The 26612-nt window shown below is 46.3% G+C and overlaps 1 protein-coding gene across 1 annotated transcript in view; it reads left to right on the forward strand.

Moving 5' to 3' along the window:
• Positions 1 to 1194: 1194 nt before the first annotated feature.
• ACACB (acetyl-CoA carboxylase beta) overlaps positions 1195 to 26612 on the forward strand; it is a 113566-nt gene continuing 88148 nt past the window's right edge. The window contains 2 exon segments of the mRNA XM_057745912.1: positions 1195 to 1298; positions 6852 to 7486. Of these exon segments, the coding sequence (XP_057601895.1) occupies positions 6861 to 7486 (626 nt within the window). The 5' untranslated portion in view covers positions 1195 to 1298; positions 6852 to 6860.

The raw sequence follows: 26612 nt of genomic DNA on the forward strand, positions 1-26612 counted from the left end.
GATTTATCAGAGACAACATGCTGTGGGTAGCAGAGTGTCACCATGTGGTGACTCATCCTGCCCGAGGTTCTTGGCTCAGATCACTAATGGTGATCGCTGAGATGAGCTATGCCCGCCCTGTGCTCAGCGCCCTGTGTGGGTGACCACTTTGGACTCTTGACAACTCTGTCTGGGAGCTGCGTCCTTACGCTACTTTGCAGTTGAGCAAACTGAGGCTCCCTTGCCCAAGGCTTGCCCCGCTCATAGAGGGCAGAGCCACGATAAGAAACCCAGATCAGTGTCCAGGGGACCCAGAAGGTACCCAAGGGCAGTGGATTTTTTTTTTTAATCAGTTTATTTAGACTTAATCTGTGTAAATAATTACTTTAATTCTTCCTTTACTTTGTTTTTTTTTTTTTTTTGGCACACAGGCTTAGTTGCTCTGTGGCATGTGGGATCTTCCCAGAGCAGGGATCGAACCCGTGTCCCCAGCATTGGCAGGCGGACTCCCAACCACTGCGCCACCTAGGAAGCCCAGGGCAGTGGATCTTTACTGTGAATATCGCCCCACACTGACCTGGAGCTGGGGACCTTGGTGCTAGTCATGGCTGTGTCATAAATTTCACATGTGACCTCTGGCCTCTGCTCACCTGAAAAGCAAGGACACTGGACGTCCAAGCCTGGCATAGCTTCCTCTATCACTTTAATGATCTCTGAATTTGCAGAGGAATGTTGTGCCATTGCCTGCCTGCCAGAGGGTCCTTGACTTCATCCTGATGCCTTTGCTTCTCTTCCCATCAAGCTCACCTTGGCCAAACCCAGGTTCTGCTGGGACTCACGCTCCCCTCCTAGCAGGTGTCTGACAGATAAACACACAGGAAGAGGAGGCTGGCATGATGATTACAGGAGGGTTTAAAACTCTAGAGGCTCGGAGTTGGGCAAGGGGGTGGGCGATTGCATGAGCAGAGAAGGAGGCTCTAAGTCCAGGAACGTGGCGAGCCACAGGGAGGTGGCCCTGTGGGCCAGAGAGCCCCAGGGAGCGTAGACGGAAGTAGCTGAGCTTGAAGCTGGGGGAGGGGGAAGGGCGAGGACCTTGGCGAATGGCTTATGTTTGTGGATGACAGATAAGGGCGCCTGACTCGGGGGGAAACTCACTCGTGTCCAGCACGGGCTGGTCCAAACTCCTCCCCTGTGGCCTGATGCATGACACCAGCCTCCTGCTGAAAGGTGACACTCCACGGCCCGGCTCCCTCCGTCACCCTGTGGGCGCCTGTCGGACCCACGGGAGAGTGGAGCCGGTGGCCACAGCCTCAGTGATGGTGAGTGGCAGTGAGCGCCGGGGAGTTCATCTTGGTGGGCGGAAACACTCAAGCGGGGAACGGATGGCTGGCTTAACGCTGACATTCTGCCCCCTCTCTCCCCTCGAAGGCTCGGCCAGCTGTGGGTGGGTGTGTTGGGGGGGGCTGGAGAACAAGCTCTTGAGCCCCCTCCCTCTCCAGCCCTTGCTTGGCCACCCGCCGCAGCCACTGGCAGCGAGTGAGTGGTTTCCTGCATTTGTTAGGTCAGGGCCACAACTGATCTGGCAGCAGGCAGCTGTTGCGTGAGTTGGGTCTGCAAGAAATAAAAATAGCTTGGGCCCGGCTCGGTTTGCAGCTCAGCTGAGTTGTTTCAGTGAAGGGCAGCAGCTCGGCGTGGCATGTCCACAAGCGTCCATTGGAAGGACTTCTCTGGCCTTGACTGCCCGTGGATTTGAACCACATGCGCAGCGCTCCTTCTAGACCGCTGCATCCATCTGGCTCGACCTTCCAGGTACACAGCCAGGTGTCTGATTTTAGGATCGTATCCAGGTGCGCGTGGGACTATCCTCAGCTGTGTGGAATTTATTTATATCCAGTTTCGGTGGTGGGGCAGTGGAAAAGGTATGGGCATTGGGCCTGGATGTGAGCAAAGTCAAGGAACCAAACTTCTCTGAGCCACAGTTTACCGAACTGTAAAATGGGACCGAAATAAGGACCACAGCAGTCATATTATCCACCAGGTTGTGCTGGGGATTGGAAGCTGGAAGGCGCTGTACCTGCTTGATGGCCCTTCGATGCTTCTGATAGCACTGACACACTCTGTCCATTGTTCGAAGAGCAACTGTGAGGCAGGTAAATGGGGCAAGACTTGGTACCCCCATTTTACAGATGAGGAAACTGAGGCTCAGAGGGTTTCTTTGGAAGCTTTCTCAGAGAGTTCCCCATTTGCCTCTATGTACATACTATTTCTTATTTCTCAGAATTTCCAATGTGTTCATTTAAAGTGTACCCAAAGTTGGCCACATTTGTATGAGGTCTTCTGCTTGGCACTGTACTTCAAAACTGCCGCAGAGACACCTAGCTCGTCCCCCTGGTGTTCCTGAATGCAGCTTCAGAAATGAGATCCCAAAATCAGAATTCCAGCCTGCCTCAAGCCATCTGTTGATGCTCAGTGGGTGTGCATGAATTTATCATTCATTCGGCACATACTTTTTGAGCATCTACTATGCACCAAGCACCAGCCTGGGCACAAGGACCCAGACATGAGTGACAGTTGGCCCATGTTTCCAAAGGTCTCTGAGTCCACCAGGGAAGACCAGTGAACAGGCTGTTTCCATGGTGGAGGTCTGTACCTACTGGCTGACTTGGAGTGGGTGGGCTGTGGAGCTGTGAGAGCACTTGGCCCACGTGGCCTGCAGAAGGCGTGAGAGGGGACGTGTCCACTTGGCAGGGTCTTGAATGACCTTTACACATTGCCATGACCTTCTGCCTGGGGAGGATGTAGGGCTTTAAGCTGTCGAGCCTCTGGGGAGGGCATGATAGCTTTTGCACTATTTGTGCCAGTGCCATCTGTTAATTACCAATGTCAGAATTTGTCCTGAGGACATGTGTAAGTCAGTCATTTCAGGACTCTGACCTTTCTTGCTGGTGCTTTTTTTTTTTTTTATAAATTTATTTTATTTTATTTTTATTTATTTATTGGCTGTGTTGGGTCTTCGTTACTGCACACGGGCTTTCTCTAGTTGCAGCGAGCAGGGGCTACTCTTCATTGTGTGCGGGCTCCTCATTGTGGTGGCTTCTCTTGTTGCAGAGCATGGGCCCTAGGCGCGTGGGCTACAATAGTTGCGGCACATGGGCTCAATAGTTGTGGCTCACGGGCTCTAGAGCACAGGCTCAATAGTTGTGGCGCACGGGCTTAGCTGCTCCATGGCATGTGGAATCTTCCCAGAGCAGGGCTCGAACCCGTGTCCCCTGCATTGACAGGCGGATTCTTTACCACTGCGTCACCTAGGAAGTCCGCTGGTGCTTTTTAAACTTTTCTCGAGAATTTACTAGTTGCAAGAGATGAGTAAGAAATAGAAACAATTTTGTTCGTCCTTGTTTTCAATTCTTTGGGAATATACCTAGGAGTAAAATCCCTGGGTCATATAGTAATTCTACATTCAACTTTTTGAGGAACCACCAAACCATTTTCCATAGCAACTGAATCACTTTACATTCCCTCTGGTAACTTACAATTTTTCCCCATCCTCACCAACACTTGATATTTTCTTTCCTCCTTTCTTTCTACCTTCTTCCCTCCCCGCCTCCCATCTCCTTCTTTCCTTCCTCCCTCCCTCCCTCTCTTCCTTCCTTCCTTTCTCTCTTTCATCCTAGTGGGTGTGAAGTGGTACATTGTAGTTTTGATTTACATTTCTGTAATTACTAAGGATGCATCTTTTCATGAGCTCTTTGTATATCTTCTTTGGAGAAATTTCGAGTCAAGTTCTTTGCTCATTTTAAAATCAGGTTGTTTGTCTTCTGGTTGTTGAATTGTAAGAGTTCTTCATGTGTTCTGAATACTAGGCCCTTACCAGATACATGGTTTGCAAAAATCTTCTCCCATTCTGTAGGTTGTTTTTTCACTTTCTTGATAATGCCCTTTGGTGCACAAAAGTTTTTAATTTTGATGAGTCTGATTTATTTTTATTTTTAATCTTGTTGCTCATGCTTCTAATGTCACAGCTAAGAATCCCTTGCCAACTCCAAGGTCATGAAGATTTACCCGTATGTTTTCTTCTAAGCGTTTTATGATTTTAGCGCTTATATTTAGGTCGTTGATCCATTTTGAGTTAATTTTGGTATACGGGATGAGTTAGGAGTCCAACTTCATTGTTTTGTATGTAGAAATCAGTTGTCCCAGACCCATATGTTGAAGAGATTACTCTTTCCCCTTTAAATGGTCTTAACATCTTTGTCAAAAATCAATTGGTCATAGATGTATGGGTTTAATTTTGGACTCTCAATTCTATTCCATTTGTCTATATGTCTGTCTTTACTCTAATACCACACTGACTATAGTTTTGTAGTAAGTTTTGAAATTGGAAAGAGTGAGTCCTCCAACTTTGTTTTGCTTTTTTAAGATTGTTTTGGCTATTTGGGGCCCCTTGCGGTTCCATATGATCTGTAGATTGCTTTTGGTAGTGTGGCCATCTTGGCAATAGTAGGTCTTCCATGAGCATGGGATGTCTTGCCATTTATTTAGGTCTTTAATTTCTTTCAGCAATGTTTCATAGTTTTTAGTCTATAGGTCTTTCACCTTCTTGATTAAACATATTCCTGGATATTTTATTCTTTTGGATGCAGTTGTAAATGGAGTTATTTTTTTAATTTCCTTTTTAGATTGTTCATTGTTGGTGTATAGGAACACAACTGGTTTTTGTATATTGATCTTGTATCCACCAGCTGTTTAATGTCTTATCTCTGTTAGGGTTTTTTGGGTGGTCCTTTAGGATTTTCTATATATAGGATCATGTCATCTGTGAATCCAGATGATTTTATGTCTTCCTTTTCAATTTGGATGCCCTTTATCTCTTTTTCTTGTTTAATTGCTCTGGCTAGGACTTTCAGCACGATGTTGAATAGCAGTGGTGAAAGTGGGCATCCTTGTCTTGTTCCAGATTCTAGGGGACAGCATCCCATATTTCAACACTGAGTATATATTTTCTATGTTTTTTTTTTCATCAATGTGCGTCATTCTATTGAAGTTCCTTTTTATTCCTACTTTTCTGAATGTCATTATCATTAAAGGGTGTTGGATTTTTTTTTTTAATTTATTTTTTGCCTCACTGTGCAGCTTGTGGGATCTTAGTTCCCTAGTTAGGGATCAAACCTGGACCCTTGGCAGCGAAAGCGCAAAGTCCTAACCACTGGACTACCAGGGAATTCCCAAGGGTGTTGGAGTTTTGTCAAATGCTTTTTCTGTGTTCATTGAGATGATCATGTGTTTTTTCCCCTTTGTTCTTTTAATGTGGTTTGTTACATTGATTGACATTGAACAACCCTTGACTGACTTTTCTTCAAAAGGAAGTGTGATGATCATAAAAGGAAAGAAAAAAAAAACTCCTGATCCTGTGTATCACCTAGAAAATATCCCTGACAACATTTCAGCAAATTCTGTTGCCCAAGCTGTGCAAGAAGTACTGGATCATGCCATTCTGGGAAATCTTGAGAGCTTTTCCACTTCCCTTCGGAGCATTGTGTTAAAATTTAAAAAGAAAATGCCTTTTAGATACTAAAGTGATAAGCTTGAGTTTTGTGGTCCTTTTTTTAATGCTTCTATTGGATAATTACGGCAAAATTGGGTCAGAAATTTCAATACGTTCAGGTCATGTTTTTGTTTGATTGCTTTTTAAACAATATTTCCTGCAAATAACAATTATCTACTTATTAATAGGGTAGAGTTAGTGTGGTGGGAAGAGACATGGGTTAGAAATCGGAAGATCTGAATTCATGTTTTCAACAAAATGAATTTTTGTCCGTTGTTAAGCTCTCACTCTGTACCGGGGGCTGTTCTAGACCCTGAAACAGAACAGACCCTCCTTGGTCTTGCTGAACTTTCGTTCTATCTACGAGCATACCTGCATCAGGTGTGCTAGTGCTGTGAAGAAAATACAAGAAGATGCCCCTTCCTCTTTCCAAGACCATGGTGATGGTTATGATAACACAGTGATGCTGATGGTCTGGTAGTGATGTAGATGATGATCATAGAAGCCAACAATCCCTTTCATCTACAAGTTGGAATATAATGAAGCCTTTTTTTAAGATAAGCTTTATTGAGATGTAACCCATATACCATAACTCACGTAAAGCACACAATTCAGTGGCTTTCAGTCTATTCACAGAATTGTACAAACATCACCACAATCAGTTTTGGAACATTTTCATCACTCCAAAGAGAAACCTCATACCCTTTAGTCTTTACCCCCATCTCATCAGCCCCAGGCAACCACTGATCTTTCTATCCCAATGCATTTGCCTACTCTGGGCATATTATCCACATGGAATCACACAATATATGGTCTTTCGGGACTGGCCTCCTGCACTTAGCATCATGTTTTCAGATTCATCCATGTTGTAGCGTGTGGTTCATTCCTTTTTGTGGCTGAACTATGCTCCATTATGTGGATGGCCCCCCTCTTGTCTAGCCGTTCATCAGATACTGGGCCTTTGGATCGTTTCCGCTTTGGGGATATCATGAACGATGATGCTGTAACAGAGTCTTCCAGTGTACCTGCTCGCGTTTAGTTCTCTCTCACATGCATGTTTAGGATTTTTGGTGAGCATGTGTTGGTTTATCTAAATTAGAGGTGAGAAATGAGATCCAGAGAGGTATGAAACATGCCCCAGGCCACAGAGCGCGTCGTGGGCAGAGCCAGGAGGAGAAGCCCTTCCCTGCTCCCTGTCTAGTGCTTCTCCCCTCCGGCTCTCTCAGCTGAATACACAGAACCCCAACGGGCTCTCTCCACCAGCTCCTGGAAGAGCCAGATAACACGATCACACAGATCCTCAAACATCTCTCTTGTTCCCTTACAGATTTGCTGAATGATCCTGCTTCTTTTTCTATCTTGTCTGATTTTCTCCTGCCTGACCTTTTCCTGGTTAAAAATCTGGGTGAAAATGACGGACTCCAAGCAAGTCACCAAGAGTAAATCAAAAGTGAGCTTCATCGTGAGTCAGGAGCCTCTTCCAGCCTCAGACAGCTCCCAGGAGCCACTTCAGGAAGAGTGCAGCAGCAGCCATCTGCCAGAGACCCCTGGCCAGGCTGAGCCAGCCTCCTACAAAGGTCACAAGGACACCTGCCAGCAAAGAACCTCCCAGCCACCCCCAGAGCAAAATCCCCAAGAAGACCCCCTTTCCTCCAATGACACCTCCCCAGCACACCAAGCCAACAGGACAGGGACTGAAGGCCTGGAGGTCCCAAATACCAGTGGCCTGTCCGCGCCAGCCAAAACCCTCTCCAAAGAAGACAGGAAGCAGGCGCACATCAAGAAGCAGCTGATGACCAACTTCATCCTGGGCTCTTTTGATGACAACTCCTCCGATGAGGACCCTGGCACTGGCTTGTTCCGGCAGTCTTCCCGGAAGGGCAGCCGGGCCAGCCTGGGGACGCTGTCCCTGGAGGCTCTTCAGACTGCAGGCGAGACTGAGACCCTCGTACCCACTATAAGGTAGTGTACCTTTTGTCCTCGTAACCAGGAGGCGCAGAGTTAGGGTGGGGTCCGCACCCTTCCCCGCTCAGCCAAGCCACCAGCTGATGCCAATGCTTTGAGGGTAGCTATGTGACAAGCAGAAGACATGAGCCTCCCTGCTTCCTTCCTCCCTTACTTCCTATCAAAATCATTTATTGAGCACCTACTGCGTGTACAGGGCCCCATGCCAGGAAACTGGCTTTCTAGAAGAATGCGGTCTAGTTGGGGAGGATGACCTTGTATGTAACAACTAGTTATAATTTAAGCAGGTTGGCAAGAGCCAAAGTGATGATGGGAACCGGAAGGGAGGGACAGTTTCCCTGACTCCTGATGAGACATTCATTTACTTGTTTGTTCATTCGTTCATTCATCCAATAGGTAATTAACAACTGTAAAACATGCCTTCCGCCAGTGATGCCTTAAAAGCAGAAATTCAGGGGAATTCCCTGGCTGTCCAGTGGTTAAGACTCTGCACCCTCACTGCTGAGGGCCTGGGTTCATTCCCTGGCTGGGGAACTAAGATCCCACAAGCCATGCACCTCAGCCAAAAAAAAAGGGCGGGGGACAGAAATTCAAATACTGTAACCACATCCATCAAGTCTATTGTTGGGAACAAATACCTGCAGGTCCATCACAGGGGGGACTGTCCCAGGAGTGTAGTCAGTGGCTTCGTTTTTGTTGTTAGCAGACTTTGCCGCCTCCACTCCAAATTACAAATAGAATACAGTAGTTCCGGGTAGAAAAGGTGGGAAATACAGGAGAGCAGAGAGTAGAAAAGAGCCACCAACCATAACTTCGCCAGCCAGAAAGAACCTCTGCTGTGTTCTAGTATTTCTTCCTGCTTCCAATCTGTTTTTCTGCCCTGGAAGTGGAAATTTTATTTTATTTTATTTTTGGCTGCGTTGGGTCTTCGTTGCTGCGCACGGGCTTTCCTTAGTTGCGGCGAGAAGGGGCTACTCTTCCTTGCGACGTAGCGGCTTCTCATTGCAGTGGCTTCTCTTGTTGTGGAGCACGGGCTCTAAGACACTCGGGCTTCAGTAGTTGTGGCTCGCAGGCTTAGTTGCTCTGGCGCTGCACGTGGGATCTTCCTGGACCAGGGATTGGACCCGTGTCCCCTGCATTGGCAGGCGGATTCTTAACCACTGCGCCACCAGGGAAGTCCCCTGGGAGTAGAATCTTGTTCGCTATTCTTTTAAGCATCTCTGGCATGCTCTCTGCCAAAATGAGGAAAACCTGGACGAGGAGATGAACTCTTCCATAGGCACCATGTTCCTGGTGAGCTTAATTTTTAACCCTGTTTCCTGGAAATTGGAGATAGAGGAAAGAAAAAAATGCAAATATTCCCTATACTGATGATCTTTAGGGGAAGACTGTTTTGAGTTTCTGGAAGGGTTAAAGGAAGAGTCAAACTTCAGAGCTGAGCTCCACCCTGGCTCTGCAACCCCCCCACTGTGTGACCTGGGGCATGGCATTGTCACCTCTCCTGGCCCCAGTCCCTCATCTGTAAAATTCTGAAGGATTAAATTGGATAATGTTTATGAACTACGCAAGAGTTTGGTATACAGTAGGTGCTTAATAAGCATTAGATTCCTCCCTAGCTTCTTTCCCACCAGCACCCACTTCACCCAGCACTCATATTTACCCAGAGCTTCTGCACTTCTACCTACCCCTCTTTACCTACGGTTTATATAAATTACCCATTTATCCTTTACAACAACAGTACAAGGCTGGTGGTGGATCCCTATTTTACAGATGAGAAAACTGAGGCTCTAAGAGGCGAAATAAATACAACTCAGCCTTAAAAAATAATGAAATTATGCCATTTGCAGCAGCATGGATGGACCTAGAGATTATCATATTAAGTGAAGTCAGACAGAAAAAGAAAAATATCACATGATATCATTTATATGTGGAATCTAAAAAAATGATACAAATGAACTTACTTACAAAACAGAAACAGACTCACAAACATAGAAAACAAACTTATGGTTACCAAAGGGGATAGCTGGGGGGTGGAGGGGATATAAATTAGGAGTTTGAGATTATCATATATCAATATGCACTACTATATATATAACAGATAAACAAGGGCCTACGATATAGCACAGGGAATGACCTTATGTTATCTTGTAATAACCTATAATGGAAAAGAATCTGAAAAAGAATGTGTGTGTGTGTGTATAAATATATAACTGAATCGCTTTGCTGTACCCCTGAAACTAACACAACTCTGTAAATCAACTATACTTCAATTTTTTAAAAAGTGGTTAAAAACAAGAGGCAACGTACTTTTTCCAAGATCACCCAGCTAGGAAGTGGCAGAGCCAAGTTTCAAGGCCAGATCTATTGGACGGCAGGACTCAGATTGCACTGAATCACAGTGCGTTCTCCAGTAATCTCCAACGCTCGCTCCCTTTCAGACCCCACTCTTCCCCGTATTATGACAGTTTCAGCAGGGATTAGGGAAAAGCAGTTTATTAAACCAATTCACCCAAATGGACAGGCGTCAGGGAGTGTGTTAGATGTGGGTGTCCACTGGGGGGTTGCTGAGCATTATCTAAGGCGGAAGGATGGGCAGTTACATTTATCATGCTGGCTCCAGGAGGAAACAAGACAGAGAGCCCTAGCAGGGAGATGGGAAGTGTACAAAGAAACAGGTCGACTGCTAAAATACCTTGTTTCCAAGTGTGTTCAATGCCAGGAAGGAAACAGGGTACAGAAGAAATACCTGTGGGGATCTATTTTAGAAAGATGTGGTCAGGTCAGGGAAGAGCTCTTGGAAGAGGCCACTTTCAAGCCAGACCAGAGCCGTCCAGCAGAACTTGCTGCCACGTTGGAATGTCCCAGAATGGAATGTTCTAGAACTCTGCTGTTCCGTATGGCAGCCGCTCATCATATGTGACTACTGAGCACTTGAAATGGGGCTAGTGTGACTAAAGAGCTGAATTTTATTTATTTATTTATTTATTTATTTATTTATTTATTTATGGCCGTGCCACGTGGCTTGTGGGGTCTTAGTTCCCCTGACCAGGGATCAAAACCAAGTCCTCAGCAGTGAAAGTGTGGAGTCCTAAGCACTGGACTGCCAGGGAATTCCCAGAACTGAAATTTAAATTTAAGTTTTAATTGATTTAAATTTCAATATCCTCCTGTGGCTGGTGGTGGTGTCTTGGATGGCACAGACCCAGCCCTAATGGATAAAAAGGAAACAACTGTGTGAATTCTTCCTCCTGGTGCTAATTAAGAACTTATTGAGCAAATAGGCTTGCCAAAATAATAAATGATTATATTATTACTTTCTCCTGAGTCTTGGATTCTGAGTAAATTGTGAAGATTAAATCAACTCATATTTCTAAGGTACTTAGCAAGAAAATAAAGCACTTAATAAATTGTAGGTTAAAGTGTAGGGGTGGGGCAAGACTCCCAACTTTCCACTATTTTGAGGAGTCTTTGCTGGTTTGTGCTTAAAAAAACAGTTTTTCTGGGCTGGCAAATTTATAAAGGTAAACAATACTTAGCCAAAGGCCATCTTTGCATGGCTGTGAACCAAAACAGGAAGTGAATTTTCTGCCCTGTATCTTCACTGCATAAAACTTAGCATGGTAGGTTAAATATTTTTCCTGCCTTGTCCCAGCGAAGGACTGGGGGAGGGGCAGAGGGATCTTGGTTTTTATAAACTGGAGGCATCAAATGTAGAGATGAAGGAGCATTGTGGGGTGATGGGACACAGGGAGGACCAAAGTGCTGTGTGACCTTGGGTAGGCCTCTTCCCCTCTCTGAGCCTCTAGTGCCTCATCTGCAGTATGAGGAGGCTGGACTAGACTCCTGAGGTGTGACCCATGGTCATAAACCTCACTGGGCACACAGTTCTTTTGCCCCCAATACATGTACTTTTCAGAGTTGAGAATTTTGAATCTTAGCACCAGGGGCAACTCAGGTAGTTCTGCTGGTGTCTCCCAAGAACCTGGTATTTCCATGAGGAACATTTCCAGCCCCAGCAGAGTCCCTGGATCAGGGGCCTCTGTTGGAGGAGACCCACACATGTTTGTTGTTTCTAATGAAGTGGCATGAGAATCACATGTGGAAGTGTCTTCAGGGAGTCAAGGCTCACCTTTACAGTATTCCCCATGTGCCCCTAGTTTCTTGATCGATCAGTCTGATGTGTCGTGAAAACCCAATCACTCCTTGAGATCATGTCTTTATTTGTTTACTTGGTTGTTACCTGTCTCCTGCACTGGACCACAAGCTCCATGAAAACAGGGCCATATTTATGGGGTCTCCCCTTTTGCCCACTGCCTAACCTAGTGCGGGTTTGTGGTAGACTTTGAAGAAATACTCACCAAATGCATGAATGAAACAAGGAACCCAGACTTGCCAGAGACAGAATTCTGAATTTCTGGGGCAGGCAAGACACTTGATAAATGAGTCTGGGGATGAATGAATGAAGGGACGAATGGATGGGTGGGTTGGTGGATGGATGGATGTATGAACAGATGACTAGGCATTTTGTTGTCCCTTTTTAGCAGCAGTAGAATGTCTGTTTTCACAAAATCATTTTTGCATGAATCTTGTGATTTTGTAGACTAGCTCTGAGGTTAAACTCCAATTTCAAATTTCTTCTGCCTTTAGTACAGTTATGCAACCTCACTCTTCCCTTCCATTTTCCCACCGGACAAGGGCTGGCTACGATTATCGATCCAATGACTGTGCCATCTGTTCAGGGTTCCCCTCCTGTCTCTTTCCTTCTGGGCCCATCTCAAGCCAGGAGTTGGAACTTGGCCTTTTCTTGGACTCGGAAACAGTCCCCCATGGTTGGAATTCCCATGCAACTCTTCAAAACAGAGCTGAAGAGAACATGACATGATGTATCATAGCCAAATAGTTGCTCACATACTGTGAAATGAAGGTGACAGGGCAATCCCACATGTTTAGTAAGCAGCAAAGTGGTTGGACCAGGTCCACGATGGACCTGGGCCAAGATGCCAGGTTCAAAGCCACCTCTTACTAGCATGTTACCCTAATAATCTTACCCTACGGGGTGCTTACGTGGATTGAGTACGATGGGACGCATTCGGGATCACGCAACTGCAGTCCTGAAATTTAAAGTTCTGGCACTTAAGTTTATAAGTTGGCAGTGAACTCACCAGCAAAACCTGCCTTGATGCCAAGTTACTTATAGTCTTCTTTTGTCCCATTTTGTGTGACTATTTATGCCTTCTGCTCGTGAAATGTTCACACCGTAATGTGTCACATAAGGCTTTACTTCCTAAAAAAATTCCCAAATTCTAAAATACACTGGGCCCTGGGAATTTCTGATAAGGGATTGTGGGCACATGTATGTAATGTGCTTAGAATATTTCCTGGTGCATAGTAAGCGCAAAAATGCTCATTCTTAATAAGTGTGTGTGTGTGTGTGTGTGTGTGTGGCTGGAGAGACTATAAGGAGTGTCTCCAAATAGTAATCATTGTCTAACTATAGCAATAATTGTCTAATTATGTGGTACAATTGAGTCATGTAAATTTTCTTCTGCATTTTCTAACTTTCTGCTGTAAATATCATTGTTATAAGAAGTTTTAATGATGTTTAATAATAAAACAGTATAAAAATTACTGAAAGGAAAAAGCGAATCCGTCATCTTGCTTCCTAGATAAGAAGCTGAAGCTCAGAGAGGTGCAGGGGTCTATCTGAGGCCTCCCAGCAAGATATCATAGGCCCTGAAGCCATTCAAACCCAGACCCTCAGCAGACAGATCAGAAGGTGATCGTCGAATTCCCTGTGTTGATACTGCCTCCTAACCTGGGCACCTCCACCCTCCTAACTTGTTCTTTCTCTTAACGGGAAGAGTTAGGAGATGGAACCGTTTATCAAGCAGCCTTCAGCTGTGTGACCTTGGGGATGTCACCTCCCCTCTCTGTGGCTGGACTGGATGCTCTAAGTCCTTTGTGGCTCTCATAGTCTTTGCTTTTGTTTCTTTGTGTGTGGAGGGTTAGACAGGTCCGGGTTCAAATCTCAGGCCAGCTGCAATTTCCTCCTCTGTTGAAGGGGGTTAATATCAGTGTCTACCTCAGAAGGGTGCTGAGATCATTCATGAGGGCGGAAGTGCTGGGGGTGGGCAGCTCAGAGGCTGACTCGGTTGCCATCATTTGCTTTTTTTTTAATTAATTGAAGTATAGTTTCTTTACAATGTTGTGTTAATTTCTGCTGTACAGCAAGGTGATTCAGTTATACGTATATATATATACATTCTTTATATTCTTTTCCATTATGGTTTATCTCAAGATATTGAATATAGTCCCCTGTGCTGTACAGTAGGACCTAGTTATCCATTCTACGTATGATGGTGTGCATATACTAACCCCAAACTCCCAGTCCACCCCTCACTTGCCATCATTTGAATAGGCATCTCCCAAAGTTCTTGCCCCCTGTGGCCACGGCTATTTCTAAGACCCAGCAGGCATACACCTTTAAGGTTTAGCAACCTGTGTCCACACAGGAAGAGGGATTGAAGAGGCAGGTGAAGTGTCTGTGATAAAAGGATACAATGCAAAGCAGAGAAGCTGAAATATCCACACAATGTCAATGAATATTGGGGTTTTGTCAACAGAGAATAAATATCTAGAGCGACACAAGTAAACTGGAGACCCTCACTGACGTTGGGTAGGGTAGGGTGTTTTGAAACACCTTCATTTCTTGATTTTCATTTGTTTTCCCTATTTTGAGGTGATTACATGGAAGTTTGGGTCGTTTGGGGCATGAGTACTTTTGGGTTTTTATTTGAAATTAAAAAAAAAAAAATCATCCTAAGACAGGTTTCTTTTTGGAGGGACAGAAGATAAAAAGGCCACGAAGAAGCTTCCAGAAACTCTGAAGAACTGAGAATTTTGTTCACCTGTTTTATTTACGAAAAAAAATTTTTTGTTATTGAAGTATAGTTGATTTACAATGTTGTGTTAGTTCCAGGTGTACACAAAGTGATTCAGTTATACATATATTCATTTATTCTTTTCCACATTCTTTTCCATTATAGATTATTACAAGATACTGAATATATATATACTTTAAAATTATTGTTGAAATGTTGAATATATGGCTAGCTAACCAGTGCCCTCAGGCAGGCTTGCTTACACAACTTCAGGGAAAGGTCAACTGTTCACTTTGTGGCCGCCTCGATGGCGCCCCCTGGAGGTGTGGCCCTGGCTGTGTCTTTAGAAGAGAATTCCTTTGCCAACACTTATTTTATTTCTAATTTTTTGGGTTTGCTATCAACATAAGCTACACTTACTATTATTGCAATGTTTGCTAGGCAGTTTTTATTTATTTATTTATTTATTTTGGCTGAGCCGGGTCTTAGTTGTGGCACACAAGATCTTCATTGCCTCATGTTTAGTTGTGGCACAGGGGATCTTTTAGTTGCGGCATGCTAACTCTTAATTGTGGCATGCATGTGAGATCTAATTCCCCAACCAGGGGTCGAACCTGGGCCCCCTGCATTGGGAGTGGGAGTCCTACCCACCAGACCACCAGGGAAGGCAGTGTTTTGGATCCTTTTTATTTATTATAACTACTTGGAGAAGCATTCATTCATTCATTCTAACTGGAATCAGATTGCCTGGGTTCAAGTCGCCATCTCTGGGATCTTGCGCACTAGACACCTCTGCGTCATCTTTCCTTATCTGCATCATGGAAATAAAACAGTAAGATTGCTGCGACGATTAAACGAGACAGAGGCACCAAAGAGCACTCTGTAAGGGTCTTATCAGAAGGAAACTTAGGGGCACAGGGCAGCTGCGTCTTTCCTGTCTTGGAGGCCCTCATTTTAGCTGGGAACCCAGGTGGTCCCAAGGGTGTGCTAGAAGCTCACTGAGGGGGAGGGGAGGCATGGAGCAGACATATCCCTGGAAGAATAGGTGAAAGAATGAGCAAAAACAGGAACTTGGAAGTCAAAAGTTGACTTAGCTGTGGGGGCTCTTACCAGGGACTGTGGTGACATCTGACTCACATTTTAAATAACCCATATCTTCCACCACTTCCCTATTGTGTGTGTACTCCAGCACGTGAATTGCTTGCACGTTTTTCCCAGCTGCCAGTTTGTAGGGGGATACCATGCTGGAATTGTTCTACTCCAGTCGGGGGAGCAGCGGAGCCAAGAAGTTTTTTAAAGCTACACTCTCCCGGCGCCCAAGCTCAGCGGTGGCTGCGCTACAGGCTGGTCCGGGTCGGGGTGGGGGAGTGGGGGCGGGACCCGGTGTGGGAGATGGCAGGGTCCGTGTCCTGTCCGGGGACAGAAGGCGGGCCCGGTCAGGGGGCGGGACCTTCCCAGGAGGCGGGGTCCGCTTGGTGGGGGCGGGGCCTGGGCGGGCGCGTCCTCCCGGGACCCTTGCGCGCAGGACGCATTTCCGGATGGAGGAAGCCCAGCGCAGAGGTGGGCTCCTGCGGGTGGTGAGCCACCGTGCTCCAGGCGCTCTAGGACCGCGCCTGCGCCCCACTGTGCCGACCTGGCTGGGCCCCGGGACCGGGGTCTGCTTCAGAGAGGTGGAGGGTGCATGCTGTGCATCCCAGCAGGAGCCTGGTGGGCGGCAGGACGGTCAACATGAGTCCTGCCAAGTGCCAGGTCTGTTTCCCTGATCGCAACATAAAGTAAGTAAGGCTGCAACTTGAATGACCTCTAAGTTGTGTTTTTTTTTTTCTTATTTAATTTTTACTGAGGTATCATTGACTTACAATGTTGTGTTAGTTTCAGGTGTACAAGCAAGTTATCTTTCATGAACTTGTGCAGACTCCCTCCCACACACCACTCCCCGCTCCCAGCCCCGAGCCTCCAGTAAAGACAGGCTGCACCCCTCCCTCCTTCCCCGCCCCACCCAAAGAAACGCTGGCTTCAGTTTGGCCCCTGGGGAGATGGAGCCCGCACCGCAAACTCTAGCTGGTCTTGCGGTTTAAGTGGAGGCCAGCTTTGGCCGTCATGTTGACTGGAGGAGGGCTCTCAGGAGCGCACAGGTGCCTCAAGGTTGGCTGGTTGGCGGGGGCCACGCTTTCCTCCTCCTCCTGCCCTTAGCCTTGATAAAAGTGATGGTTGGCCCCGGCAGGTCGCCTCGTGATCGTGAAGCCCGGGGCGAATCCACGTGCCCCTGGGCAGGCATCCCATTAAGGTTATTTTTTGAGCAGGTTAAGTGTAGGCATTTCTGTGCCTGAGCCCTTCTTAGTGCCACCTGCTTGATTTCATTTCTTTTCTTTTTTGTCTTCATTGTATTGCATTTTTAAAAATCACCAAACTGATGCTAACTATGTTTTGTTGTTGAAAATTCGGAAAATTGTAGATATAAACAAAAAGGAAGAACAAACTTATCCATCCTCGTCCTCCCCATTTGGTCTTTATTAACGGTTGCTGTATATTCTTGCAGACTTTTTAAATTTTTGGTGCAGGTATGTTTTAATTTATGAACTTGAATCATACAGAACATACTATATTGTAACTCGCTTTTTCACTGGGCATGAAGTATTCCACCACTGGGCTCAGCAAACTCAAACTGTGGCCCACAACCTGTTTTTGTGTGGCCTGCGAGCAAAGAATAGCTTTTAACTTTTAAATGGTTGAAAAAAATGAGGGAATTCCCTGGTTGTCCGATGGTTAGGACACTTTCACTGCAGTGCCTGGATTCAATCCCTGGTCAGAGTACTAAAATCCCTCAAGAGGTGCGGGGGGTGGAGGGGGGGGAGTTGAAAACATCAGAAGAAGACTACTATTTAGTGAGATGTGAAAATTACATGAAGTTCATTTCAGTGTCTACAAATAAAGTTTTATTGGAACACAGCCACGTTCTGTATCATCTCTGGCTGCTTTTGTGCTTCAAGGGCAGAGTTTAGTAGTGGAATAGAGACTGAATGGAATCTAAAACCTAAAGTATTTACTATCCAGTCCTTTACCAAGAGCATTTGCCAACCCTTGTTCTGCACCGTGCTTTCTACAGGTCCATAGGGTTCTTTTAAATGAATACACTTTACAAAGGAATAAACAGTCTCCTACAAAGAGTGGATATTTGGGCTCTTTCTCCCTTTTTGTTATTATAACTAGCACAGCAAAGAACAGCCTTGTAGCTAAGTCTCTCTCTATCCTTTGTTCTCTTCCCAGGATGTATCCACCTAGTCCATAAACATTCCCTGAGTATCTCCTGAGTGTGAGGCCTGCATCTGGAAGCAGGAAGGGACACAAAAATGTTTGGGAAACATGACCACATGACCTCTGCCTTCTAGGAACTCTCTTTTTTTAAAATTTATCTATCTTGGCTGCGCTGGGTCTTCATTGTGGCCTGCGGGCTCTTTGTTGCAGAGCATAGGCTTCTTTAGTTGTGGCGTGTGGGATCTTAGTTCCCCAACCAGGGATTGAACCCGGACCCCCTGCATTGGGAGCATAGAGTCTTAACCACTGGACCACCAGGGAAGTCCCTAGGAACTCTTGCTCTAATGGGGGAAGCCGGTGTTTTCTTAGTAATTCAAATTCAATGCCCATATGGGCAACACTAATTAACTGCTACCCTTTGTGGGGTGCCTTCAGGATGGCAGGCTGAATGCTTTATATGTGTGATCTCATGCCAGGTTTGCAGCATCAGCCAGGACACTCAGTGGGTGCTGTCATCCCACTTTACAGATGAGGAAACTGAGGCTGTCAGTGCTGAGAGGCTAACCGGAATTTGCACTTAGGCTGTTGCCCAAAGCGCTCTCCATGGGCAGCCAGGTTCTAATGCATAATGTGCTTGAATTAGACTCTTTCAAAACATAAGCCCTTCCTAGTGTTGAACTAGTCAGAAGACTAAAGGACTCAGCTGGTAACTCGTTACTGTGGCTGGTGAGCACGCCAGGGATGTGAAGACTCTTAGAGCCAGAAGGGCCTGTGGTTGCTTAGTTTCTCAGATGCAGGGTTCGGAGAGGGCAAGAGACATGTCCCAGATGTGTGGCAAGCCCACCAGGAGGGAGGCTGACCCTCCAGTTTTTTGGTCCTTCTGCAGAGGAGACTTCAGGGGGACCCTCCTTGGAGTGCTCAGAGCATGTCTGAGCAAAGGGTCTGCAGAAGGGCAGGAGTGCCAGGTTTGGATCACGGTTGTTCTTGTGCGCTGAGTTTTTTGTGGAGCATGGTAGTCACGTTTCTTCTACATTTGGAGCCCTAATCTAACCTGTCTGGCCAAAACGCTCAAGTCCTAGGGTGACGAAAGCAGGCCACTTGCTCTACGAAGGATACATTTTTTCCTGATCTATGAAACTATTAACACAAAAAGTTTAACCTATAACTCTTAAATTACATTTAATTGTACACTTTAATCCAACAGTTGCGGCACGCAGGATATTTTTAGTTGTGGCATGAGGGCTTCTTAATTGCGGCATGCATGTGGGATCTAGTTCCCCAACCAGGGATCGAACCCTGGGCCTCCTGTACTGGGAATGCCAAGTCTTACCCACTGGACCATCAAGGAAGTCCATCACAAATGACTTTAATCTGAAACAATGAACTTGCAAGAAATTGGAATTGTGCCAGCAAAGTTCAGGCCATGTGATCACTGTATGGGTAATAATGTGAAGGTGCTTTATTGGGTCACTGCATGGTTCCTCTCTTAGCTTAAAGTCGCTAAAAAGATGGAGATAGACTGCGCCACTCTGCCGCTAAGCTGTGTAGCCTTGAGCAAATGCCATGAACCTTTGAACCTCGGTTTCCTCATCTTTCAATGGGGCTGGTCCTAACTGGCCTTTCCAGCGTTCTTAACACCCAGCAGTCAGGACCTTGAGTGCTGTCCTGAGTCAACACACACATTCGCACAACTGCTAACAGTGATGACAGAATTCTGTTGCAAAAGAGGCCTATGCAGTCAAGAAGCATTTGGGATCCTGTCCTGAAGGCCTGGACCATCTGCTAAGGAGCCAGAAATAACAGAAGGGATGGTCCCAAATGCTGGCCAGCACCTCTCGGTGTGCAAACAGAGCCAGAGTTCAGAGAACGGAGAAATGAATGTGGGTCAGAGTGGTTGGAGGAGGGTGTCTCAAGAAGAGACTTGAGTTCAATGGGATGAAATAAAGTTAGGACGGGAAGGCAGGAGAATCTGGTCTTCAGGAAGCCCCACAATGACGTTACAGCCGAGGGAATCCTGCTCAGGACCAAGGCCAGCTGCCCATGTTGAAATGTTGGTTGTTGATCTGTGGGTGGGTCTCACTCCTCTGTCGTGCACATGAGAATTTCCTGGGGGGCTTTTGAAAAATGTAGATGCCTGGGTGCCCCCTCCCCAATCCCTTAGACCCTGGGGATGCCGATTCCTTAGTAGTCCGGGCATCAGTATGTTTTAAAGCGCCTCACGTGATGGAGTATACAGTCGGTGTTATAAACCAAAGTCGGCAAACTTTTCATAAAGCGCCAAATAGTAACTATTTTTTGGCGTCATGACCCTATGGTCTCTGTCACAGCTACTCAGCCCTGCCTTTTACTGCTTCAGCCCCCACAGACGGTATATAATTGAATGGGCCTGAGTGTATTCCAGTCACAGTTTACAGACACTGAAATTTGATATCCATATAATTTGCGTGTATCACAAGGTATGATTCTTTTTCAACCATTCAAAAATGTAAAAAAAACATATTAGTTTGTGGGAGGTAGAGAAGCAGGTGGCCGACTGGATTTGGCCCTTGGGCCCTAGTTCGCTGACCCCTGGCCCAGTCAAAGTGGCCATCTCAGCAGGTGCTGAGGGGGTAGGTGGCCTGAGAAGTTTCCAAGGGTCCACTTACCTGGGAGTCCAAAGATGAGATCAAAGCTATCAGCCTTTCCTGGGCTATGCAGTGTCCTTTCTTGCTTACTTGCTGGGTGATAATAGTAAGGCCTTTACTTCCATCGGGACATCCACTCAAAGCAGTGACCATCCCGATTTTACAAAAGAAAAGGGAGGATAAAGGATTTAAGAGCTGGTGAATGCCAGCACCCTAGCCTGATGGCCTCACACTGGGGTTCTTATACTGGCTCCTGTGCAGAGAAGCACCTCAGCTACAGCTCTTTCCTGCAGGCCAGGCCCAGTGCTAAACCCTGGACACATGCTCTAGGAAGCAGATCCCATTAAGATTGTTAATATTTATATCCTATCAGGAAGTCAAGGCACAGAGTAGTGAAGCAACTTTCCCAAGGTTACACAGGTCGTAGGTGGTAGATTTCAGATTCAGAGCCTGGGAGGATGGTTCTCGTCTACTGGGGTTTCTCAGCTGGGGCACGGTTGACATTTGGAGCCCTGTAATTCTTTGTGGGGGGCTGTCCTGTCCTGTCCTTTGCAGGATGTTGAGTGGCATCCCTGGCTTTTATCCACTAGATGCCAGGAGTATGCTCCATATTGTGACGACCAAAAATATCTGCAGACATTGCTGTGTGTCCCCAAGGGGGCAAAATTGCACCCAGTTGAGAACCCTGGATTACCATATTTTCTCTCAAATGTAAGTGCTTGTTTTTGGAAGTCCAGACCATAGAATTACTTCCATTTATCTCAGATAGCTTTCTGCCTCGAAATTAGATTCTGGGGGTCAGATAGAACTGGACTGGAAGAAGCCCAGCTCTGCCGCTTGCCAGCTGTGTGCCTTGAGGTCAGTGGGCCTCTCTGAGCCTTGGTTTCTTCATCGTGAACAGGCAGCGATGGTCTCCCCTGCAGAAGGCTGTGGGGGTTCAGGGAGGAGCCCCCCCCCCGGGCCCAATCTGTGGTGACATTTGAGGATGTTTATTTCTTCCTTCCCGGTGCTGTCCTGCCTGGTCTTGTGCCTGGGCAGCTGATGGTGTTGGTGTTTGGCTGACAGCTCTGTTGCGTAGTTGACAGCACCTGAAGCCATTTCCAAAGTCACCGTGGAATATTTCAGCCTCCACACTCGCCTTGGAACGAATGCCGGCCAAAGGTCAGCCCCCTAGAGCCAATGTTGATTGGCCTCCAGCTTTGTCAAAAACAGATAAAAATAGCCACTAGCCTTGAGGCCGGCCCTGCCGAAGCAAAGCCACACTGGCAGCATTGTGTGTTCACCCACCTACTTTGCTGTGATGGGTTTGGGACCCTCCGTGTGCAGGGGCTGTGTCACTAGTTTTGAAATCAAAATGGCAGCCATGAATAATTTTTCCCAGGCCACAGGGTGGTATTTTTCTAATGGTTGAGTTTTCTTTGTTGCTCTTTAGGTCAGATTGCTGAGTTTTAATGTTGTGGGTATGAAAATGGGATGTCTCAGGCTTTCTGAAGCCCAAGGATCAAGCTAGCCAGTCAGGGAAGGCCATGGACAGAGGGGGAAGAGTGGATGGTTGGGGAGGAGGCCCTGGGCAGAGGAATGGCCTGATGCCTTTCTTGATTAGATTGGGAGATCAGTAGTCCCTGATCCTCTTGGCATCACCGCATTGAAATAATGTACAGTTTACTGTGTGCCAGATGCCGTCTTTAACTTTCTATGTATTGATATAAGCTTATTTAATGCTCACAATCCAATGAGGTACATGTTATTATCCTCATTTTACAGTGGTGGATACTGAGTGCCTCACCCAGTGGACACCAAAGTGGCCATGGCTTTCAGCATCTGTATTGCAAAGTTAATAGCTTTTTCTTCTTACTGAAAATAATGTATCATTGCAGAAAATTTAACAAATATGGTCACAGAGAAGAAAACAGAAAACACCCACAACTCAACCATTTGAGAAAATTTGCTCTTAACATTTTGGTGTCTATTTCCCGAGATCAGGGGTCTGCAAATGGTGGCCCTCAGGCCGAATCTGCCTGTCTTCTAAAGAAATAAAGTTCTTAAATGCAAGTCAAAGCCACAATGAGGTATCACCTCACACCAGTCAAAATGGCCATCATCAAAAAATCTAGAAACAACAAATGTTGGAGAGGGTGTGGAGAAAAGGGAACTCTCTTGCACTGTTGGTGGGAATGTAAGTTGGTACAGCCACTATGGAAAACAGTTTGGAGGTTCCTTCAAAAACTAAAAATGGAGCTACCATATGACCCAGTAATCCCACTACTGGGCATATACCCAGAGAAAATCATAATCCAAAAAGAAACATGTACCACAATGTTCACTGCAGCACTATTTACAATAGCCAGGACATGGAAGCAACCTAAATGTCCATCAACAAATGAATGGGTAAAGAAGATGTGGCATACATATACAATGGAATATTACTCAGTTATAAAAAAGGAGTGAAATGGAGCTATATGTAATGAGGTGGATAGACCTAGAGTCTATCAGACAGAGTGAAGTAAGCCAGAAAGAGAAAAGCAAATACTGTATGCTAACTCATATATACGGAATCTAAAAAAAAAAAAAAAATCGTACTGATGAACCCAGTGACAAGACAAGAATAAGGATGCAGATGCAGAGAATGGACTGGAGGACATGAGTTTGGGGGGGCGGGGCGGGGAGCTGGGATGAAGTGAGAGAGTAGCATAGACATATATATACTACCAACTGTAAAATAGATAGCTAATGGGAAGTTGCTGTATAACAAAGGGAGATCAACTCGATGATGGGTAATGCCTTAGAGGGCCGTGATGGAGAGGGTGGGGGGGAGTCATGGGAGGGAGGGAATATGGGGATATGTGTATAAATACAGCTGATTGACTTTGGTGTACCTGAAAAACTGGTGCAAGAGTGTAAAGCAATTATATTCCAAGAAAGAGCTTAAAAAAATTAAAATTAAATTAAATTCCCATTTCCACCAGCAAAAAAAAAAAAGAAAAGAAAAGAAAAGAAAAGAAATAAAGTTCTTAAAAACAAACAACTGCTCGCTGGCTAACGGAATATAATTATGATGAAAGTGTTATTCACATTTGCAAGATGATACTGACCTTCAGAGTCCTTTTCTAAATCCTCTTTCGTTTCAGCTGTTCAGTCCAAGGAGGTTTTAGAAGAAAAGCTGCCTGCAGTTTATGGGAGGCAGGAAGGCCAGTTTGGGGGCCGGAAATCGTTTGTTCTTTTGTTTGTTCTTTCGGGCAGCACGTGTAAGCCCAGTTGAATGGAGAAAGTCTTCATTGAAGGTACAAGTCCTGTTGTGGCATTGCATCACGATGGGTTTCTGTCATTCATTCCTGGTTTTGTTCCCCGGCCGACAAGTCCATTTCTTCACTTCTGATAGGCAGAGCCTGGGGCGAGGTGGGGGGCAACAGGGACAGACTGCAGGTTTGTAGAAGGCTTTACCCACAAGGAACCATCCTGGAATCCAGCAGAGACTTTAGACAGCAGAAAATGCCAAGACCCAGCATTTCCTGGTGTGATGGAAAGAGCCCCAGTCCCGCTGACTTGCTGGGTGATTCCCTTTGCCTGGCGGGACCTCAGTTTGTCCATCTGCAAAATGGGATTTCTCTTCCCACAATGGCTTATTGGATTCCAGCTTTGCTGTTCCCGGTTCCCAGTGACGTGCTGACAGTGTTCCTCAGGGTCAATTAGTTTTGTTTGTTTGTTTGTTGTTTGTCTTAAAAATATTTATTTATTTGGCCACACTGGGTCTTAGTTGTGGCATGTGGGATCTAGTTCCCTGATCAGGGATTGAACCCAGGCCCCCTGCATTGGGAATGTGGAGTCTTAGGCACTGGACCACCAGGGAAGTCCCGGGTCTATGAGTTCTTCATCAAAACTTTTGGCCCCCTGAACCCGCTCAGCCCTGGCCTCCCAAAATGCCTGGTGACACAGTTACTGGATGCACCCCTGGGTGGCGAACCTCTAACTTAATGCCTGGCAGATGGCTGTCTCCCTGCTTGAAGAGTCCATTGCCGGGTTGAGAGAGTGGACTGAAGGCCTGATTCTGTACCTGTCAAAACCCCATGAAATGACAGCAGAAAGATTTTTCTTAAAGAGCTGGAAACCCCTCAAGCCCTGGCAGAACAGGAGGGGAAGTTAGCAGCCACATTTAGAAAGCCAGAAAGCAGATGAACAAGCAGTCACTGGCTTAGCAGAACCAAGAGGGCTGAGCCGCAAGGCAGCAGTGAGGAAAGCTGAGAACCTGTAGCCCAAAAGGCGCAGGGATTGGCAGCCTTGCCTGCCCCTGCATCTGGGGGCACCAACATGAGAAGGACTGGGTGAAAGAATCCCAGATCCCCTCATCTGCTCCAGCTGGCTGGGGCTGCCCTTTTCTACCCCAGTAGCAGGCAGGCGGTTTGATCTCTGGAGAGGAAAAAGCAGAGAGTCTTTGGGCTGGAGACCTATGGGCATTGGTGGAGCATGTGGAGTCTATATCCCAAACCAGAGGATGGGTGCTGTGTAGCTGCTGAATCCTAAAAGCTGCCCTGTCCCCCAGACCTGTCCCAATAGTTCCCCCTCTTCCCCCCAGCCCCTGGGCTCCTGGCCAACCTTTTTTTTTTTTTTAAATAAATTTATTTATTTATTTTATTGGTTGTGTTGGGTCTTCATTGCTGCACACGGGCTTTCTCTAGTTGCGGCGAGCAGGGGCTACTCCTCATTGTGGTGTGTGGGCTTCTCATTGCGGTGGCCTTTCTTGTTGCAGAGCACGGGCTCTAGGCACATGGGCTTCAGTAGTTGCAGCACATGGGCTCAGTAGTTGTGGCTCACGGGCTCTAGAGCACACAGGCTCAATAGTTGTGGCACACGGGCTTAGTTGCTCCGCAGCATGTGGTATCTTCCTGGGGCAGGGCTCGAACCCGTGTCCCCTGCATTGGCAGGTGGATTCTTACCCACTGCGCCACCTAGGAAGTCCTCCTGGCCAACCTTTATCCTCCAGGAAGGAGACCCCAAAACTTTTCCTTGCTGGGGGAATTGGACCAGCCAGAGAGGGTGTCTCTAAAAATACTTGGGGTTTCCCAACACACAGCCCTCCCAAATCACCCTGCATTGAGCTCTGGGTCCAGTGACCTTACCACATGCTCAGTACTTCTCTTCAGCCCTCTAGTTCCTGCGCTTTGTCTTGAGGAATCAACCACGGCTTATTAAACATTTGGGTGCAGTTTCTAAGATGGAAGGCAGGCCCCAAACACACAAAGGGGACACAGGAAATGTGGGAGAAACAGAAACCACATCAGGAGGAGAGAACTTAGAAAAGCTATCATAAGTATCCTCATGAGTGCAGGGAGGAGGTTGCACACATAGGAACTGGATGCATGGAAAAGGGGACGTTTACAGACCAAAACCAAGCTCTTGGACCTAAAAACATGATATTAGAAGTAAAAAATTCCACTGAACAGTTAGGAGGTAAGGCTGAGGGAATCGCCCAGAAAGTATAAGAGAGAAAATAGGAGAGGGGAAAAAAAATACATAAACTAGTGGCCCAGTCCTGGAACTTCAACATCCAGATAATAAGAGAGAATGGAGAGAAAAGAGGCAGGGAAGTCACCAAGGAAAACTTTTTAAAATTTATTTATTTTTGGCTGCGTTGGGTCTTCGTTGCTGCATTTGGCCTCTCTCTAGCTGTGGTGAGCGGGGGCTAACTCTTTATTGCAGTCTGCAGGCTTCTCATTGCTGTGGCTTCTCTTGTTGCATAGCATGGGCTCCAGCGGTTGTGGCATGTGGGCTCAATAGTTGTGGCTCATGGACTCTAGGGCACAGGCTCAGTAGTTGTGGCTCATGGGCCTAGTCGCTTCACGACATGTGGGATCTTCCCAGACCAGGGATCAAACCTGTGTCCCCTGCATTGAGAGGCTGACTCCAACCACTGTGCCACCAGGAAAGTCCCCGAAGGAAGTATTTGAAGATAAATCCCCAGATCTCAGTTTCCAGATAGAAGGAGGCTGACAGCTTCACAGCCTTACTGATGGAAGTAGACACATACCTCAGCACATCCCTAAAATTGTTCCCTAAAATTGTAGAATACTGGGGCAAAGAGAAGATCCTACAAGTTTCTGGATATGAAAAAACAGGTCACCTACAAAAGGATCAAGGATCAGCATGGCTCTGGCTCCAGCATTCTTGGAAGCCACAACAACAATGACACAAGGCTTCCAAAATTCTAAAGGAGAAGGTTTTCCTGCCTAGAATTCCATGCTCAGTCAAATGATCAAGTCCAATGTGAGGGCAGAAGGAAGACAGTTTTAGAACATGCAAGGTCACAAAACATTTACTCCCCTGAACACCTTTTCTTAGAAAGCTACTGAAGGATGTCTTCCATTGAAA

This window comes from Hippopotamus amphibius, chromosome 8, assembly GCF_030028045.1.
Source record: "Hippopotamus amphibius kiboko isolate mHipAmp2 chromosome 8, mHipAmp2.hap2, whole genome shotgun sequence".
NCBI lineage: Eukaryota > Metazoa > Chordata > Mammalia > Artiodactyla > Hippopotamidae > Hippopotamus > Hippopotamus amphibius.